Below are 19,655 nucleotides of genomic sequence, written 5' to 3' on the forward strand. Positions count from 1 at the left end.
TCAAGCTTCATAAAAAGTTGAAGCTTTTTAAAACAAGAGACTACTATATTTCAATTATACCGCAAGTAGATGTTAGTACATATTTAAACCCTGAATGAATTATTCACCTTTGAATAATCCATCTGAACAGTGAGTACTGCAATATTATAGAGGTAATGGAAATTACATAGAACTTCAATGTAATACTGTGCCCTTCAATCTAAATTCTGTCAATCCCTTTAATTTGCTTAAAAGTACTTAAGGCATATAAGTTTAAGAGCAGCAGATTAAATAGCTTCATTAGTATAAAAAGAAAGGGGGGAAAAAAGATGTATCTGTTCATCCTGGCATTGGACACTGTCCTCCTTAGAGATGAACACGGAGTAGGCAGAGGGAAGGAAGGAGCAGTTTCTCTGTAACACCTGGCCAAAGTAAACACCTGCTGAAAACTGGCGTCCTGAACTCAGTTTTCTGAAACCACACCGCTACCCTCTCATCCCCCACTCTCAGCAATCTTGGCCCACGAAGCGCCTCTCACCTCTCTTGGCCACGATGCTCACTGACCGCCCACAGGCTACCACCTACACTCAACATTACTCACACAGGCAACCTCGCCACCAGGATTGCCTTGGGAAGCACACTCTGCACTGCAACTAAGGCCATGGGTGTCTCCTCCCCACCACAGTAGACAGTAAGCTGTATGAGCAGGGACCCTTTATATCCCCAGAACCTTGACAAATGTCTGGTGTGTGGAACCAATCAGTTTTTGAAGAACCTATCCTATCTGGAGTCATGCAGATACCTTCAAAATTCACTTTATAGAAAATAATTTATTTCCTAAGTATTAGAGGTTGTTTTAATTGCTTTGTTCTCTTATGTCCTAAGAAGTTTAAAAAAAAAAAAAAAGGAGAGAAAAACATCAATAGCATTATATGAATAACATGATTCAGTTATTATTTTCCTAAGATATTTTACAATTAAAATTCTGTCAGTCACATATTAAGTGAATAAATAATATAAAGAAAAAGTTAACATCACTGTAATATGGCAATAAAAATTTTTATCTTTTTTGGTGTGTGCCATTAACCTAGGCCCATGTAACTTTAATGTCCATGAAGGGTCTCTCCCAGGAAAATGCACTTACCCTGACATCGGTAGCATCTCCATGCCTGATCATACTGGCCCAAGTGGCTGGCTCACTGCTGTTTTCAAAATAATGAAAGACCTTCAACACTCGCTCCATTGCCCCAGGGGAACGTTCCACTCCGGTACCCAGGTGAGTTTTGGTACTCGAATTTGGTGTGTGATTCAAGTTTGGGTCAAGGTAAGCAGCTGCCATTATTTTGCTAGATGCTATGTATCTGTCATACTCTAGAAGGGGGAAAAAAAAGCTGTCAGTGTACCATATTTGAAATCTATTAAAATGTGGTTAAAATCTATTAAAACATGATATACTGATCCTTATATTAACAACACTGCTCTATGTTCTTCCCCTGTGGTCATGTCATATGCAGAAGGTGAGCATCGGGAGAGCAGAGACCTGACTGACCAAGATAATCGCTGTACTCTCCTGCACCCGGAGCACTACCGAATTCACGATAGCATAACAAATATTTGTTAAATTTTCTTAACAAATTAAAAGACCAGGAGTCCTATTTTAGCTCTGTCAAAAATTCACCATGTTATCTATGAACAATGTCACCTCACCGTCCACCCTTTTAAAATCATAGCCTTTAAATCTGTGGGAAAACCTCACAGGAAAGCCAAATATGTTAATTTTGCTGACTACTTCTGAAAACCTATACATGAGATGCAAGTTCTTTCTTCATACAATAAAAATGCAATGAGTGGTCATGACACATACTAGGCACTGGTGACAAAAACCCCAGAGTTAAAACCAAGTCCTCCCACTTATCCAGTCCCTCAGCAGGAGGAGAGTCAGACAAGTCACAACTGAAAATAAAACGAAACCAGAAAGCACAAACCAACCACTGTCTGGTCTGTCGGTGTGATAGGAAGACTTCCATTTGAATGTGGGGCAATAGCTTGGCGAACATGAACACTCCCACTGAGAAAAGTCAGGTTAAAAACCAGACCAACGGGGCGCCTGGGTGGCACAGCAGCTAAGCGTCTGCCTTCGGCTCAGGGCGTGATCCCGGCGTTGTGGGATCGAGCCTGACATCAGGCCCTTCTGCTATGAGCCTGCTTCTTCCTCTCCCACTCCCCCTGCTTGTGTTCCCTCTCTCGCTGGCTGTCTCTATCTCTGTCGAATAAATAAAAATCTTTAAAAAAAAAAACCAAAAAAACCAGACCAACGTTTGGAGTCCAAGATGTTGTGAGGCAACCAGGACAGCAGGGGACATAGGTGGAGACATGAAGAGACACTGAACAACAGCTGCCTCTTCCCAAAGGGCATTTGCCAATTCTGGGCCTTCAAGAGCCTGAAGATCCAAGAAAAAGCCACCAATGAGAGAGAAACCGGCTGAGCTTTTGGCAGTGAGAGACCAAGTTATGAGCATGGGGACCCTAGGACTCTGGTGAGCAGGACAGGGTGGAGAACTGAGCCACACACTCCGCTAGTTGTCCCTTTAAGATAGTTACCAATCCTGAAACCAAGCCCAAAGGGAGCCATTAGAAGCTCAGTGAAGCTGAAGACAGGCAGAAGAGACTAGGAGTCCACCTGGGCCCAGCAGACAAAACGGGAACAGCATGACAGACAAACTCAATCTAACCAACAGAAAGCACTACACCCAAGCGCAATTCACCTCCGCAAGAGAAGTACCCACTAACTACGCACAGGAGGCAGTCACTAAAATTGACCACGTGGCGGGTGAAAGAGCAAGATTCAATAAATATCAAAGGACTAAAATTATTAAAAGTATATTCTGTCTCTAGCATTAAAGCTGGACAACAACAAAATAATTAAAAAATCACCAACTGTCTGGAAAAAAATCACCGTTTGGAAATTAAGCAACATATTTCAAGTAACCCATTAGCCAAAAAGAAACTCAAAGTATTCTCAATTCAACAATACAATTAAAAAGAAAGATCAATACTACATGCAGACAGAGCTGTGATTAGAATAAAATCTACGCTTTTATTATTTTTTTTAAAGACTTCATTTTTAAGTCATCTCTACACCCAGCCTGGGGCTTGAACTTACAACCCTGAGATCAAGTGTTGCACGTTCCACCTACTGAGTCAGCCTGGCGTCCCTAAGATCAATACTCTTAAATGCATGTATTAGAAATGAAGATTGGAAATTAATCATCTAAATATCCATATTTCGCAGTACAATTTGGAAGTTGAACAAAATCAAGGTTTGGTTTTTTTTTTTAACAAGAATAATGCAACTGATAGACCTCTAGCAAGACTAATCAAGGAAAAAAAAGATAAGGCGAAAACTAATGACAGCAAGAATGAAGCAGAACAGATAACAGAATGTTAATAATAGGAAGTAATGATAGAATATCAGATATTATTAAGAGAATATCATGACTATGTCAATGAACATAAAAGTTGAGATGCATACACAATTCTTTTTTAAAAGATTTTATTTATTTATTTAACAGAGAAAGAGAGAGCACAAAAGCTGGCAGAGGGGCAGAGGGAGAGGGAGAAGGAGGAGGAGGCTCCCCAGTGAGCAGGAAGCCTAGCTTGGGGCTTGATCTCAGGACCCTGGGATCAGGACCAAAGCCGAAGGCGGACACCTAACCGACGGAGCCACCCAGGTACCCTGAGATGGGGCATACACAATTCTTTGCAAAGTACAACTTAAGCCCAAGCCATTAGAAACTGCTGCTGTACGAAACCAAAACCATAAATATAAAGCCTATTTAAATAGACCTATTCCGTTAAAAATGGTCAATCTGCAATTAAAATTCTTCCCACAAAGGAATATCTGAATTCTTCCAATAATTTCAGGAAGAATAATATTAATCTTACAGAAATTCTTCCACTGAACAAATAGGGAACATTTCCCAACTTATCTTATGAAACCAGCAAAACACTGATACAAAACCAGTCAAGGACAATATGAGAAAGGGTACAAATCAATCTTTCTTATAAACACAGGTGCAAAAATCTTAAAAAAAAAAAAAAATCAGCAAATGTCATCACGCAATATTTCATAATGTATCATGACCAAGAGGGATCCGTCAGAGGAAGGCAAGGGTGGTTAAACACTCAGACAGAGGTCTCTGTTTGCGGCAGTCTTCGTCACACTGTCAGAGCACGGGAGCCACGAAGACACCCTACAGCAGGTGAAAGGATAAAAAACACTGTGGTCTATCCAGGCAGTGGAATATTTAGTGCTAAAAAGCAATGAGCTACCAAACCATGAAAAGACTTGGAGGAACCTTCAATGCGTATTACTAAGTGAGAGAAGCCGATCACACTATATGATTCCAAATACATGACATTCTAGGAATGGCAAACCCACAGAGACAGTAAAAATTTCAGTGGATGCAGAGTTTGGGGGGGGCAAGGATGAAAAAGTGGAGCAAAAAGGACTTTTCGGGCAGCAAAAAGATTATGTAGGACAGTATAATGAGGATACATGTCATTATATATCTGTGCAAACCCGCAGAACGTACACCACAAGAGTGACCCTACAGTAAACCGTGGACTTCGGCGATAACTGATGTGTCCATGTAGGTTCACCAGTTATAACAGATGTACCACTCTGCTGGGGGATGCTGATAATGGGGAAGTGTAGCAAAAAGCCTCGCTTGGGACTTCTCATTCCATAGTTGAGACCTGCTCAGGCATCAGAGCTCTGACACTCAGCACACTGCCCCAGGCAGCACTGCGGGGAGGGTGGGGGAGGGGGGTGCAGGGCAGGGCTTCCTAAAACGGAATGCTAATCTCGCTGCTGACTATCGGAGCCTCGGCTCTCCCTTGAACACAGGAGATAGACACCTTATCTGCTCTTGAAAGAAGTAGGGCAGTCCCAAGTCAGGGTGTGAGGAAACAAGGTGCTGACAAACCTTGGAGTTCAAGCTGAGCCTCACCCCACAGTCTGATATAAATACTCCATAAAATAGCACAGATGCAAGAGAGGAAGCAAAATACTCCCAGAGTTCCCTAGATGATACTCACTATAACACACCAAGATCCCACCAAGACAGCAAACTGATTCTCCTTGAAATATGCCAGCCCTTTAATAAAACTTGAGATGTCTGCCAGAACATGAGAGAAGGAGCAAAGAATGCAAACTGATACAGCTCAATTTTAAAAACTTCAGACATAAACAAGTTTGGAGAGTTTTTAAGAAGTTGGTGATGACCCTAGTTACAGTAAATCCTTAAACAAACTAGACTGCTGTAAAATCTTTCCTCTCCCAAATGTTGTTCTTTCATACAAGATTTGGGTTTCTCTTCTCATCAAGAGTCTAATCTGAATACACTAAATTTCCTATATTGATTTTACTTAACAAAGAGCTAACGTTACTTAAATATTTAATGTTATATCAATACGTGACGGCCTGTATTTTCCAAAAGTCGCTGTGAAAGTGCCTCCTGCTCCAGTGTGACTCTGCCTCTCTCTTCCACAGGTGGAGGCCACGTTCCTTCCCCTCACATCTGGGGGGGCTCCTGACTCACCTAAGAAACATCCCGCGCCAGGTATTAAGAGGCAAACTAGGTTCCCTTGGTTCTCTTGGGCTGCTCGCTCATGAAACCCAACCACATGCTACCCAGAAGCGCAAGAAGCCCGAGAACTGAGCTCCAAGAACCAAAGCCTGAGCTGAGCTGCCCGCTGACAGGCAGCATCGAGTTCCGAGGCCCGTGGCAGAGCCAGCCTCCGAGTGGGCCCTCTGGCTGCCCGCTGTGCCTCCTGAGCTCCCGCCACATGGAAACAGCTGTCCCTCTGGAGCCCTGTCCAGACAACAGATTGGAACAAAATAATTCTTGTCATTTTAAGCCACTAAGTGTTGGGATGACTTGTTATCAGCAAAGATAACTAATATCGCATGGATCCCAACTAAAGGAAGCACAGGTGGTTCTCGCTTTGCACAGGAGCGTGGGGCCTACGATGACTTGACAAAAGTGGTTTGAACAGCACTTGCCTTCTTCTTCCCCTCGCTCTATGACTAAAGACACAGAGTAAGTATCTTTCCAATGCCTTGGCAAACTGTCATGCTCCTTTCTAAGTTTTGGGTCAGCCTCCATCATCGTAGCCTCGTACATTCAGTGTCAAAAGCCACCTCCGAAACCGCCTCTGCTACGAACTTTCTTGCCACGTCTCCTCCTCCGGAACATCCTCTTTTTTGTCACAACTCTCTTCCTCACTTGTCAATAAGTTCACCTTTATTTGCAAAGCTCCTCTGACCACACAACTAGAAAGTCTGGCTCCACAGCAAAGTCAACATTCCTACAGTCAGCTATGTGCTTCTGTGACCGTCTCAGTCAGAACGCTGCACGGTGATCCGCACGGCGCAGGAAGCTTCTGCCGCACCGCACACCACACACTTACACTCTCCGTTACTTCCCGCCGCACGGCTGGGATTTCTGCGTCCGCATCACCTCCAGCTGTAGCACGCAGAGCCTGCCCAAACTCCACACACCGGCTTTAAGAGCTGAAATAACTGCTGGGTCCACTGGCCAGAGTAACGCAACTAAGTCCGCTGGTTCCTGGGGCGGCTTCATGCAAGCCGAGGGCTCGGCTGCTCCCGCTCCACGGTCACCAGCTTCACAGGACCTCGGCCCGTTCGATTTCACTTCCAGTGTGACCATTTCCTGCTTCAACGCTGCAACTCATCTTTGTTGTCCAATTCCCTCCTATGATGATCCATTTTTGTAAAATGTCACAAGGGTTTATCCCTGGCAAACAAGAAGGCACCACGACTACACATTTGCTGTCTGTGTATAAACTGAGTAACAGACACAGGGTGGCCAGTCAGCAGCAGACTGGGAAAGAGCTACCGTGACCGGCCGCTGGTCACACTTCACATCTGTTGTTTCTATAGTGATCTGCAGACCGAGTCTGTACTTGATGCAATTGCCCACAGGTGATAACCTGTGTTAACTAAAACGGAACCATTCTGTTGAGGACGGGCATTATTTAAGCCACAGAAACTGATATTCGTACATACTGGAACCATGCAAAGCATGGACTGCCGGCATAACAATTCAACTAATATCTTCATTACACAGACTGTTTTTTGGATTTCGGATAATATGGCAAACTATGTAAATCATTTACTTTACTTGAGATATCACTATAAAAATTTTAATGCTATATATCTGATGAAAATATTCAACATTAGACTTTAATATCAACTATAAATTAATTTCTAAGACTGCTAACACCGAGACCTTGAAAGTAATTGGTGAATAATTTTTGGAGACTTAAAAAAATTCCTAAGGAAATGAGGAATGGCAAAATATAAAGAATACAACTGTGCTGAGTTACATACAGTCTTACTTAATTCAGCCAATTTAAACATATGTTATTTGTAAAACCCACATTAACAAAGTGTTGTTAAGATGAACATGTTTTAAATCTAAAGTTAATGTGACAAGTGTAGTTAAGTCATAGCAGTTAAGTCATCATAACCTACTTGTGTTTGTTTATGTATTTATGTTTTAAAGATTTTATTTATTTACGAATGTAGGTTATGGGAGATTACTGACTCAATGAAATGATCCAATGTCAGAATCATCGGCATCCCCGAGGGGGTGGAGAAAAACAGAGGTCTAGAAGAGATATTTGAACAAATTGTAGCTGAAAACTCCCCTAATCTAGCAAGGGAAACAAACATTCGTGTCCAAGAGACAGAGAGGACCCCTCTCAAGCTCAACCACGACAAACCTACGCCACGTCACGTCATAGTGCAAATCGCAAATATTAGATCCAAGGATACAGTATTGAAAGCGGCCAGAGCAAAGAAATTTCTCACGTACCAAGGCAAAGGCATCAGAATTACGTCAGACCTGTCTACACAGACCTGGAATGAGAGAAAGGGTTGGGGGGGGGGCATTTTAAAAGCTCTTTCAGAGAAAAACATGCAGCCAAGAATCCTTTATCCAGCAAGGCTGTCATTCAGAATTGATGGAGAAATAAAGACATTTCAGAATCGCCAGTCATTAACCAATTTCGTAACCACGAAACCAGCCCTACAGGAGATATGAAGGGGGGTTCTATAAAGGTAAAAAGGCCCCAAGAGTGATACAGAAAAGAAAGTCACAACCAATACAAACAAAGACTTTACTGGCAACATGGCATCATTAAAATTCTATCTCTCAGTTCTTAGTGCCAATGTAAATGGTTTAAATACTCCCATAAGACGCCACAGGGTTGCAGACTGGATAAAAAGAAATGACCCATCCATTTGCTGTCTACAAGAGACTCATTTCGAACCCAAAGATGCATTCAGACTGAGAGTAAGGGGATGGAGTTCACGCAAATGGACCTCAAAAGAAAGCTGGGGTAGCAATTCTCATATCAGATAGATTGGATTTTAAACTAGAGACTATAGTTAGAGATGCAGAAGGGCACTATATTGGGGCGCCTGGGTGGCACAGTGGTTAAGAGTCTGCCTTCGGTTCAGGGCGTGATCCCGGCGTTGTGGGATCGGAGCCCACATCAGGCTCCTCTGCTGTGAGCCTGCTTCTTCCTCTCCCACTCCCCCTGCTTGTGTTCCCTCTCTCACTGGCTGTCTCTATCTCTGTCAAATAAATAAATAAATAAACCTTAAAAAAAAAAAAAAAGAAGGGCACTATATTATTCTTAAAGGAAGTATTCAACAAATGGATATGACAATTATAAATATATATGCCCCCAACAGGGGAGCAGCAAGATACACAAGCCAACTCTTAACCAGAATAAAGAGACATATAGATAAAAATACATTAATAGTAGGGGACCTCAACACTCCACTATCAGAAATAGACAGAACACCCTGGCAAAAAATAAGCAAAGAATCAAAGGCTTTCAATGCCATACTCGACGAGTTGGACCTCATAGATATATATAGAACACTACACCCCAGAACCAAAGAATACTCATTCTATTCTAATGCCCATGGAACATTCTCAAGAATACACCATGTTCTGGGACACAAAACAGGTCTCAACCGATACCAAAAGATTGAAATTATCCCCTGCATATTCTCAGACCACAACGCTCTGAAATTGGAACTCAACCAGAGGAAAAATTTGGAAGAAACTCAAACACTTGGAGACTAAGAACCGTCCTGCTCAGGAATGACTCGATAAACTAGGAAATCAAAAATCAACTTAAACAATTTATGGAGACGAACGAGAATGAAAACACAACGGTCCAAAACCTATGGGATACTGCAAAGGCAGTCCTAAGGGGCAAATACACAGCCATCCAAGCCTCACTCAAAAGAATAGAAAAATCTAAAATGCAGCTTTTATATTCTCACCTCAAGAAGCTGGAACAGCAACAGAGGGACAGGCCTAATCCACTCACGAGGAAGCAGTTGACCAAAATTAGAGCAGAAATCAATCAATCAGAAACCAGAAGTACAGGAGAGCAGATCAACAGGACTAGAAGCTGGTTCTTTGAGAGAATCAATAAAATTGACAGACCACTGGCAAGACTTATCCAAAAGAAAAGAGAAAGAACCCAAATTATTAAAATTATGAATGAAAAAAGGAGAGGTCACGACCAACACCATTGAAATTGGAAGGATTATTAGAAATTTTTATCAACAGCTATATGCCAATAAACTAAGTAATCTGGAAGAGATGGAATCCTTCCTGGAAACCTATTAACTACCAAGATTGAAACAGGAAGAAATTGATTTCTTAAACAGGCCAATTAATTATGAAGAAATTGAGTCAGTGATAAACAACCTTCCAAATAACAAAACTCCAGGCCCGGATGGTTTTCCTGGGGAATTCTACCAACCATTCAAAGAAGAAATAATACCTATTCTCCTAAAGCTATTTCAAAAAATAGAAACAGAAGGAAAGCTACCAAACTCATTCTATGAGGCCAATATTACCTTGATCCCCAAACCAGGCAAAGACCCCCTCAAAACGGAGAATGACAGACCGATTTCCCTAATGAATATGGACGCCAAAATCCTCAACAAGATACTTACTAATAGAATCCAACAGTACATTAAAAGGATTCTCCATCACGATCAAGTGGGATTCATACCTGGGATGCAAGCGTGGTTCAATATTCGCAAATCAATCAGCGTGATACATCATATCAACAAGAAAAGACTCAGGAACCATATGATCCTCTCAATTGATGCCGAAAAAGCATTTGACAAAATACAGCATCCTTTCCTGATTAAAACCCTTCAGAGTGTAGGAATAGAGGGTACACTTCTCAATCTCATAAAAGCCATCTATGAAAAGCCTACAGCAAATATCATTCTCAATGGGGAAAAGCTGGAAGCCTTTCCCTTAAGATCAGGAACACGACAAAGATGCCCACTCTCGCCACTATTATTCAACATAGTACTAGAAGTCCTTGCAACAGCAATCAGACGACAAAAAGGGATCAAAGGTATCCAAATCGGCAAAGAAGAAGTCAAAATGTCTCTCTTCACAGATGACATGATACTCTATATGGAAAACCCAAAAGAAGCCACTCCCAAACTATTAGAAGTTATAGAGCAATTCAGTAATGTGGCGGGATACAAAATCAATGCTCAGAAATCAGTTGCATTTCTATACACGAATAACGAGACCGAAGAAAGAGAAATGAGGGAATCCATCCCATTTACAATAGCACCAAAAACCATACGTTACCTTCAAATTAACTTAACCAGAGACGTAAAGGGCCTATATTCTAGAAACTATAAATTACTCTTGAAAGACATTGAGGAAGACAGAAAAAGATGGAAAAATATTCCATGCTCATGGATCGGAAGAATTAACATAGTTAAAATGTCCATGCTACCCAGAACAATCTACACTTTCACTGCTATCCCGATCAAAATACCGAGGACATTTTTCAAAGAACTGGAACAAATAGTCCTTAAATTTGTATAGAAACAGAAAAGGCCCCAAATCTCCAAGGAACTGTTGAAAAGGAAAAACAAAGCTGGGGGCATCACAATGCCGGATTTCGAGCTGTACTACAAAGCTGTGATCACAAAGACAGCATGGTACTGGCACAAAAACAGACACATAGACCAATGGAACAGAACAGAGAACCCAGAAATGGACCCTCGGCTCTTTGGGCAACTAATCTTTGATAAAACAAGAAAAAACATCCGGTGGGAAAAAGACAGTCTCTTCAATAAATGGTGCTGGGAAAATTGGACAGCTACATGCAAAAGAATGAAACTTGACCACTCTCTCACACCATACACAAAAATAAACTCCAAATGGATGAAAGACCTCGATGTGAGACAGGAATCCATCAAAATTCTAGAGGGGAGCACAGGCAGCAACCTCTACGACATCGGCCAAAGCAACCTTTTTCATGACACATCCCCAAAGGCAAGAGAAACAAAAGATAAAATGAACTTATGGGACTTCATCAAGATAAAAAGCTTCTGCACAGCCAAGGAAACAGTCAAAAAAACTAAGAGGCAGCCCACAGAATGGGAGAATATATTTACAAGTGACACTACAGATAAAGGACTGGTATCCAAGATCTACAAAGAACTTCTCAAACTCAATACACGAGAAACAAATAAACAAATCAAAAAATGGGCAGAAGATATGAACAGACACTTTTCCAATGAAGACATACAAATGGCTAACAGACACATGAAAAAATGTGCAAAATCATTAGCCATCAGGGAAATTCAAATCAAAACCACACTGAGATACCACCTTACGCCAGTTAGAATGGCAAAAATAGACAAGGCAAGAGACAACAATTGCTGGAGAGGATGTGGAGAAAGGGGATCCCTCCTACATTGTTGGTGGGAATGCAAGTTGGTACAGCCACTCTGGAAAACAGTGTGGAGGTCCCTTAAAAAGTTAAAAATTGAGCTACCCTATGATCCAGCCATTGCACTACTGGGTGTTTACACCAAAGATACAGACGTAGTGAAGAGAAGGGCCATATGCACCCCAATGTTCATAGCAGCAATGTCCACAATAGCTAAATCGTGGAAGGAGCCGAGATGCCCTTCAACCGATGACTGGATTAAGAAGTTGTGGTCCATATATACAATGGAATATTACTCAGCTATCAGAAAGAACGAATTCTCAACATTTGCTGCAACATGGACGGCACTGGAGGAGATAATGCTAAGTGAAATAAGTCAAGCAGAGAAAGACAACTATCATATGATTTCTCTCATCTATGGAACATAAGAACTAGGATGATCAGTAGGGGAAGAAAGGGATAAAGGAAGGGGGGAGTAATCAGAAGGGGGAATGAAACATGAGAGACTATGGATATGAGAAACAAACTGAGGGCCTCAGAGGGGAGGGGGGTGGGGGAATGGAATAGACCGGTGATGGGTAGTAAGGAGGGCACGTATTACATGGTGCACTGGGTGTTATACGCAACTAATGAATCATCGAGCCTTACATCGGAAACCGGGGATGTACTGTATGGTGACTAACATAATAAAATAAACAAATCATTAAAAAAAATAAAAATTTTATTTATTTGACAGAAAGAGAGAGAGAGCACAGCAGGGGGAGGAGGAGGGGGTAGGGGCACAGGGGAGAGACAGAAGCAGACCCTGATGTGAGGCTCTATCCCAAAACCCGGAGACCATGACCTGAGCCGAAGGCAGACCAACTGAGCCACCCAGGTGCCCCCACTTGTATATATTTAAACTCAGAAACAGAGAGGTGGCCACTGGCCAACACTGTCATCTATAAAAGGAGGAAAACCTAGAAACAATCAGAAATAATCTTTTCCATGGATCCAATTAGCTAAACACCTAAAACAAATATGAAAGAGATTCTATCTTGGGATCCAGATGGAAAACTGATCTTTTCCTTTCTGAATATTATAGTAACTTTCTACATTGGACATTTCTAACATTGCTAAACCCTTCTCATTTTTTGTACTTGACAAAAACCAAAACTATACAACTGCTTTGTCAATTTAGAATATTAAAAATAATTAAGGCATACCCTGTGCTGGATTTCCTAAATTTTTTTAAAGATGTATTTATTTATTTGAGAGAGGGAGGGAAGGGGAGGGAGGGAAACATGTGAGCAGGGTGGGGAGAGGGCAGAGGGAGAGAGAGGATCTCACACAGACTCCCTGCTGAGTGCAGAGCCCAACAAGAGGAGGGATGCAGGACTCATTGCCGGGCTCAATCCCATGACCCATGAGACCATGAACTTAGCGGAAACCAAGGGCTGGACATTCAACCATCTGAGCCACCCAGGTGCCCCTGGATTTCTAAACTTCTGATTGCTATGTTACGGAAGCCACCTCTGTGAGCTCGGGTGGCTGCACTGATGGCTCTAACAGGCATATGTCCTCCCATTTAAAGCCTGAAGCCTGTACTAACACCTGTGAAGGTAAAAGGAGAATCCCGGAGGCCCTACACACAACAAGCAGGTCTTATGTTTCTACTATTTCCGGTATCATGAAACAGTTGTCCAGTTCGATTTAATGAAGCCAGAAGGACTTCAATCAGATAACCCAACTGACCCTACCAAAACTCACAGATACTAGACATCTTTATCTTATGTTGGCTCAGTCTACTAACCAGTTCAGTGACCGTTCCAGTCCTCTCTGCCCTCCTACTATCTTTCCCTTTCCCTGTCTTTCCAAAACAAGCACATTAGCGGACAATCTGTCCAACTGTCTATTTGATTCTCTACCCCTACAACTTTCTAACAAGGACCTTAGAACTGAAGCTAGGAACACAAATGGTACTGTACTTCACCCCAAATCTAAGAATCACATTTCCTTTCACCTCCGATACCAGAATATTATTAACCCCAAGACACCTAAACTAGGCTCCAGGCGCCACTAACTAACCAACAATACTGGTATTTCCCTGAGCCCCAACAGAGCTCAGGGACTCTGAGGAATCGGGAGAACACGTGACCCCGAGGATCAACAGTCTGGGCCAGCAGCCTTCCTCAGAGAACTACACCGACACTAGTATGGCTCTATTTAAATTCTCTCAGGGTATCTGTATGCCCCACCGAGACCAATTTAATTACAGACTGACTGTTAAAAGCCAGGTATCACATGCAATAGATGTATATCCTCTCAAAACATAACCACCCAACTATTCTTTGTGGAATCAGGTGATCGCCCCCAGCATACCTGATCAAATGAACTCTGCAGTTCCTTGTATTTAGTAACGGTCGGAGGGTCTGAAAACCTGTAGTTCCCCGGTCTGTAGGAGGGTCTCTATGCTGGCTAGGAGCTCCCAGCCGAGAGCACGGGACCATGTTACCGGTAGCTACGGCCCACGGAACACGACACCAGCCCAAGCTCTAAGGGCTCACCTCACCAGCAAAAGTTCATCGGCTCACAGGCTTAGATGTTATAGTCATTCTCGACCATTCACTGGATAGCCAAGGCGGAACTGTACAACAGGTATACTGGGTCAATAATTTAGAAAAGGGGAAATAACTGACGGATACGAGGGGGAAAAAAAGTCCACTTTGTTATCCAAGACGGACCAACCTGATCCAAGAGACTTTTTCTCTCAGGCCTTAAGCGAACTAGAAAACCAGCCATAATGAAGGTTCCCCCAGTTTCTCGTGACTGTTGTGTTAGCATCTTCTTCTGTGTTAGGTAGCTAGATATTTAAATATTGTAACAAAGCCACTGTGCTGAGCTAAGATCCAATTAACGCTACAGTAACAAAAGGAACCGAAATGGATAAAAAGGTGGTCTGGAGAAACCATGATGAGGAAAATGGCCCAGAAGTGGCCTAACTAAAGAAGAAGGGCCTCCAAGAGGCCACTAGCCGAAGTCACCCAATAGAGGAACATGTCACGCACACTGCACTGTTTCTAGGAGCACCCGCAGGGAACTGAGGCTGCCTCCCAGACGCCATCCATGTGCTCCAAGCAAACTTCGATAAACTGCAGCCAATCAGCCAGAGGTCAGATCAAGACACAAATGTAAAGGTGCTGCTTAATAATTTCCATCTTCTCTATTCTAACAGAACAATAACATTTAGTGATATGAATGCTGAAACAAACTGGCCTATCCATACAACAGAGCAGAAGAGCATTCAGCCATAACAAGGACAAAGTCCTGGTACCACTACACCATGGATAAACCTTGACGTCATTGGGATAAGTCAAAGAAGCCAGACAAAAGGCCGTATGTTGTAGGATCCATTTATATGACAATCCCAGAAGAGGCAAATCCAAGGGGACAGAAAGCAGGTACGTGCTTGCCAGAGGCTGGAGGGAGGGAGATGAGGAGTGCCTGGCTATGGGTATTGGGTCTCTTTTTGGGGTGACGGAGCCGGAGAGCGGCGATGGTCGCACAACCCTGTGTGTATACTTAAAACCACATGGAGAATTTCACGTCACATGTGAAATTCTGTTATGTGAAATTTATCTCCATTTTTAAAATTTATTTTTTTTTAAGTATAGTTTTTCTATGGCTCCAAAATCTTAAACACCAACAATGCTAATAAGCGTGGCAAAGATGTGGAGCAAATAGAGCTTTTCTATGCTGGTAGCTGGGCTATAATCTGATACAGGCATGTCGGAAACGATCTCTGCTACAGCTGGAGAGCACCGGGACACACACTACAAGCAGCCACTTCACTCTTAGGTACATGCCGAAGAGACACCCAGGCGCAGGGCCACCAGAAGACGCATGCAGGGGGCGCCTGGGTAGCGCAGCGGTTAAGCATCTGCCTTCGGCTCAGGGCATGATCCCAGCGTTCTGCGTTCGAGCCCCACATCGGGCTCCTTCGCTAAGAGCCTGCTTCTTCCTCTCCCACTCCCCCTGCTTGTGTTCCCTCTCTCGCTGTCTCTGTCAAAAATAAATAAAATCTTTAAAAAAAAAAAAAAAGACGACGACGACGCATGCAGTATTCATAGCTGCGCCATTCACATAGCTCAAAACTGGAAACAACCCAACCATCCATCAATAATAAAACAAACTGTGGTATATTCTTAAATGGAATACTATATAGCAATGAAAAATGAGGAAGTGCTACATGCAACAACTTGGATGAATTTCACAGACATTATGATAAATAGGCAAAACAGAGTCATGGTGACAGAAATCAAAATGTTGGTCACCTTCCCAGGGATATTGATTGAAAGGAACCATGAGGGAGGCTGCTGGGGCTGGTGACGTTGTAAACACTGATATGGAAGGTAGTAGTTAAACCTATACCAGGATACACAAGATGTATGCATTTTACAGTACACACACACACACACACACACACACACACACATTTATTTACAAAATGAGAACAAAAATTTTTCCCAGAAGACAAATGACCAAAAGCAACATGCCATGCCAAATGCACTGGCTAAAATCAACTGCCTGAGCCACAATTATCAACCTAACAAAGAAACGATTCACGTGGGCACATTTCATAAACGGCAACTGTTCTTGATTTTTACGTTTCTGCCTAGGCCTCTCTTCTAATTGTACATGAACATGTTATTGTGCAAAACAGGTAAAATGAATGATGCTTGCAAATACCAAATTACCATTCATTTACCATCTTCTATGAAAGGAGTTCTTTACACACGTACTGACATACATATGACAGAGATCTTTGAGAATCTGTTGAAAAATATGAACATTTTCAAGAGAAAATGCATATACATTAAAACACACAAAATTTTGTATATGATTGAAAAGTTCATGGATCCCCTAAAACTCAAACTTGGACCCCAGCTCTAAGACCAACAGTCCAATCAACGGAGGCAAATGTCTGCCACTGCCAACACTCATTACAAACAAAATTACTACTTCCTGGGTGACTCTACATGCAAGGAAGACATAGGTCATCTCGTTTAATTTCATTTCCACCTCAACTGCTAGAGGTGGGTGGTGCTTGCCTGGTTACAGCGACATAAAAGTCTAAGATGAAAGACGCTGCATGTTCCAAGGACATAAGTCTCCTCCATGGCCAGGTGGTGACAGTGTGACACTGGGGCTCTGAAGTCCTTTCAGTTAAGGTACACCATACATCTAAACACTAGGGAGCCCTTTCACCCCCACCTAACAATGTTCTCTGCCCCTGAAACCCTCGACCTGGGGGAAGCAGCCCACTTTCATCAGTATGCACACATGCGTGTGCACACACACAACTACTGTAGTCCCCACACTAGGAGTAAAAGAGTGTACCCTGATGGGTGCGGCACATCTTGTCACACCTATGGCAGGAAAGGCCAGAGAAATCTGGCACATCCTGGAACGGGGCTTCCTACTGCAGCTTCCCCGCGACTGACTGGCAATGGGAAGAAGAAGGCAGGAAGACATCTTTTTCCTTATCACTCAATCAATGGTAGCTAACGTGATGAAAAGAAATAGAGGAAGTATGGCCAGATGGAATGGGTGGACGGCCGGTGGGAGCCTGGATTGGTGTGTCTGTGTCACACGACAGGACCCCCAGGTTTCCTGGAAATCACAGCAGTAAGGGCTGTCCCCTTAAAGCCAGGCTGAGGAGGTCCATGCCTGGTTCCTAATTACTTCTACTGAGCACATCAATCAATGATACACATTCTCGAGCACATCTTTGTTACTAATTGCAAATCTCCCAGAGAAAAGAAACACAGCTAAAGTATTTTTCTATAATATTACTTTATAATTGAATTATATGTTTAAAAATGTAAAATAAAACAGAGTTAATGCAGGCGTTCAAAATCCATGCAGAAAACGTACATTAACTAATTCCTCCAGCACTGCAACATTTCTGAGCTTGTATCTATCATTGTGCATACTGCATCCAAACACTTTCCTTACAAAGAAACTATCTCAATACGAGGCCTTCGAAGAGCGGAAAAATCACGCTTGTAGCCGGGGGCAGGGTGCTCCTCCGGAACCTCTTCTCTACAGGCGTGAGCACTTGGCCTACACCGGCTTCAAGCACCCACGTTCTCCTCGCCATGTTCCACAGCCGTACTCCAGAGCAGTCTTCCCTAACAGGGCTCTCATGCTTCCCCCACTTCCTTGCTACCTCCTGTTCTTAGTAATGGTTCAAGCTTGGCTCCTGGATCCCCTGTGATGAGCCCTGCTAGGCAATGCGCCCTGTACTGGATCCCTGAGCCCTGGGAGGGTTACAGATGCTGAAGCGTCATGTCTGTTCCCCTGAAAGCACTTTCCAACTTGAAAGAGGTGTGACAACAGCGCCTAGCCCTCTGTGATGTCTAGAGACAGACAGGGAAAGCTCCTTGTTACCAGAGGAAACGAAGAAGCTGCACCCAGTGGGCTAGGAGGTAAACCGAGAGGCTGAGAGACCAAGTCAAGGAAGGAGGTGCCAAACGCACGACCTGGTCAAAGGAAGAACCTCTCTCTGCACCCCAGTGCAGTGATGGGGGGAGGAAATGCCTGCTGAGAGGGAGTTCCACAGAGCTTATAAAGAAAGGAGGTGCAGGCAGGACACGCAAGGAACTCATGGCATTTTGCTGAAAAGGGAGAATGAAGACATGGGGACCCACCTGCAGAGAAGGCAGGGACTTCTGCTGGCCCTGTGCATGGCACATGAAAGCCACACAACAGATATACCAACTGGAAACAGGTCAGGTCAGGTTTTGCAGATGTTCACTGAATACATGACTAAAATCTCACTGTACTCGAACACAGTATATACTCAGCCTCTACTAAATAAGAAAAAACCTGGGGCGCCTGGCTGGCTCAATCTGTAGAGCATGAGACTCGAACTCAGGGTTGTGAGTTCAAGGCCCACATCGGGGGTAGTGTTTACTTAAAAAAAAAAAAAAAGGCAAAATTGAGTCTAGTATTACAAGACAAAAAACAAAAAGCCTTTTACTTAATATTGCCAATGTGCTAGCCACCTAAGCAGTTTTTTATATACATTACTCACTTAATGTAATCCCGATACAAATCCTAACAAGTACACATTAACCCTCCCAACACAGGAGAGAAAAACGAAGACATAAAAATGAGGGAGGAGCAGGGTCTGGATGGACCACCCTCCTCAATAAGCAGCTAGAAAACTGCACAGAACATGGGAAGCAGCTGCTTTTACCCCGACACACGCAGCACCTCACCATGACCTCTGAAGGAGGGGACAGATGGAGTGAGACCTGGCTCTCTGCCAGGGGGCAGTTTCTGGACAGCAGCACAGGGACGGTAACCCAAACAGAGCCTGATGAGCTCAAGAAGAACAGAGAGGCAGGACAACTAGAATTTGCCAGAAGTCGTGCAGAGAAAAAGTTCCAAATTCTCCATGGAACTCCCCTTGAACATTTGGGTATTTGAATTCATTCGTTCATTAAAATAGTCCTGTCCAGTGGTTCACAAAGAAAAAATTAATGTTTTTAATGGGCTTGGATCATCATCTTAACATTTCAGTCTCTTAAAACTAACTCCAGAACTTAGTGTGAAAAATTAAGTTAGGAGGGGCTACGGTATCACAGTGCTGAGACAGAGGTCTGGGCTGGCTTCAAATCCAGCTCCACGAACATGCGGTTAACATGCCAACAGGACATTTAACCTAGTTGTGAACACCAGTGTGCTGACAGCAGGACAGCAGTGACTTCACAGGACTATCACACGGATTGAATATAAAAACATATACAAAGACAATGTGATCTAGAATGTGCTACATACACAACGAGGAAGCCAAT

The 19,655-nt window shown here is 43.1% G+C and overlaps 1 protein-coding gene across 1 annotated transcript in view; it reads right to left on the bottom strand.

Moving 5' to 3' along the window:
* The window catches only part of LOC148108189 (focal adhesion kinase 1-like), a 67,477-nt gene that overhangs the window by 9,076 nt on the left and 38,746 nt on the right, over window positions 1–19,655 (bottom strand). The window contains exon 4 of the mRNA XM_087853873.1: window positions 1,124–1,350. Coding sequence (XP_087709999.1) covers window positions 1,124–1,318 — 195 coding nt within the window. The 5' untranslated portion in view covers window positions 1,319–1,350. The remainder of the gene's footprint in view (window positions 1–1,123; window positions 1,351–19,655) is intronic.

Source organism: Ursus americanus, chromosome 22 (assembly GCF_024610735.1).
Source record: "Ursus americanus isolate L20-20 chromosome 22, mUrsAme1.1.p, whole genome shotgun sequence".
NCBI classification, from domain to species: Eukaryota; Metazoa; Chordata; class Mammalia; order Carnivora; family Ursidae; genus Ursus; species Ursus americanus.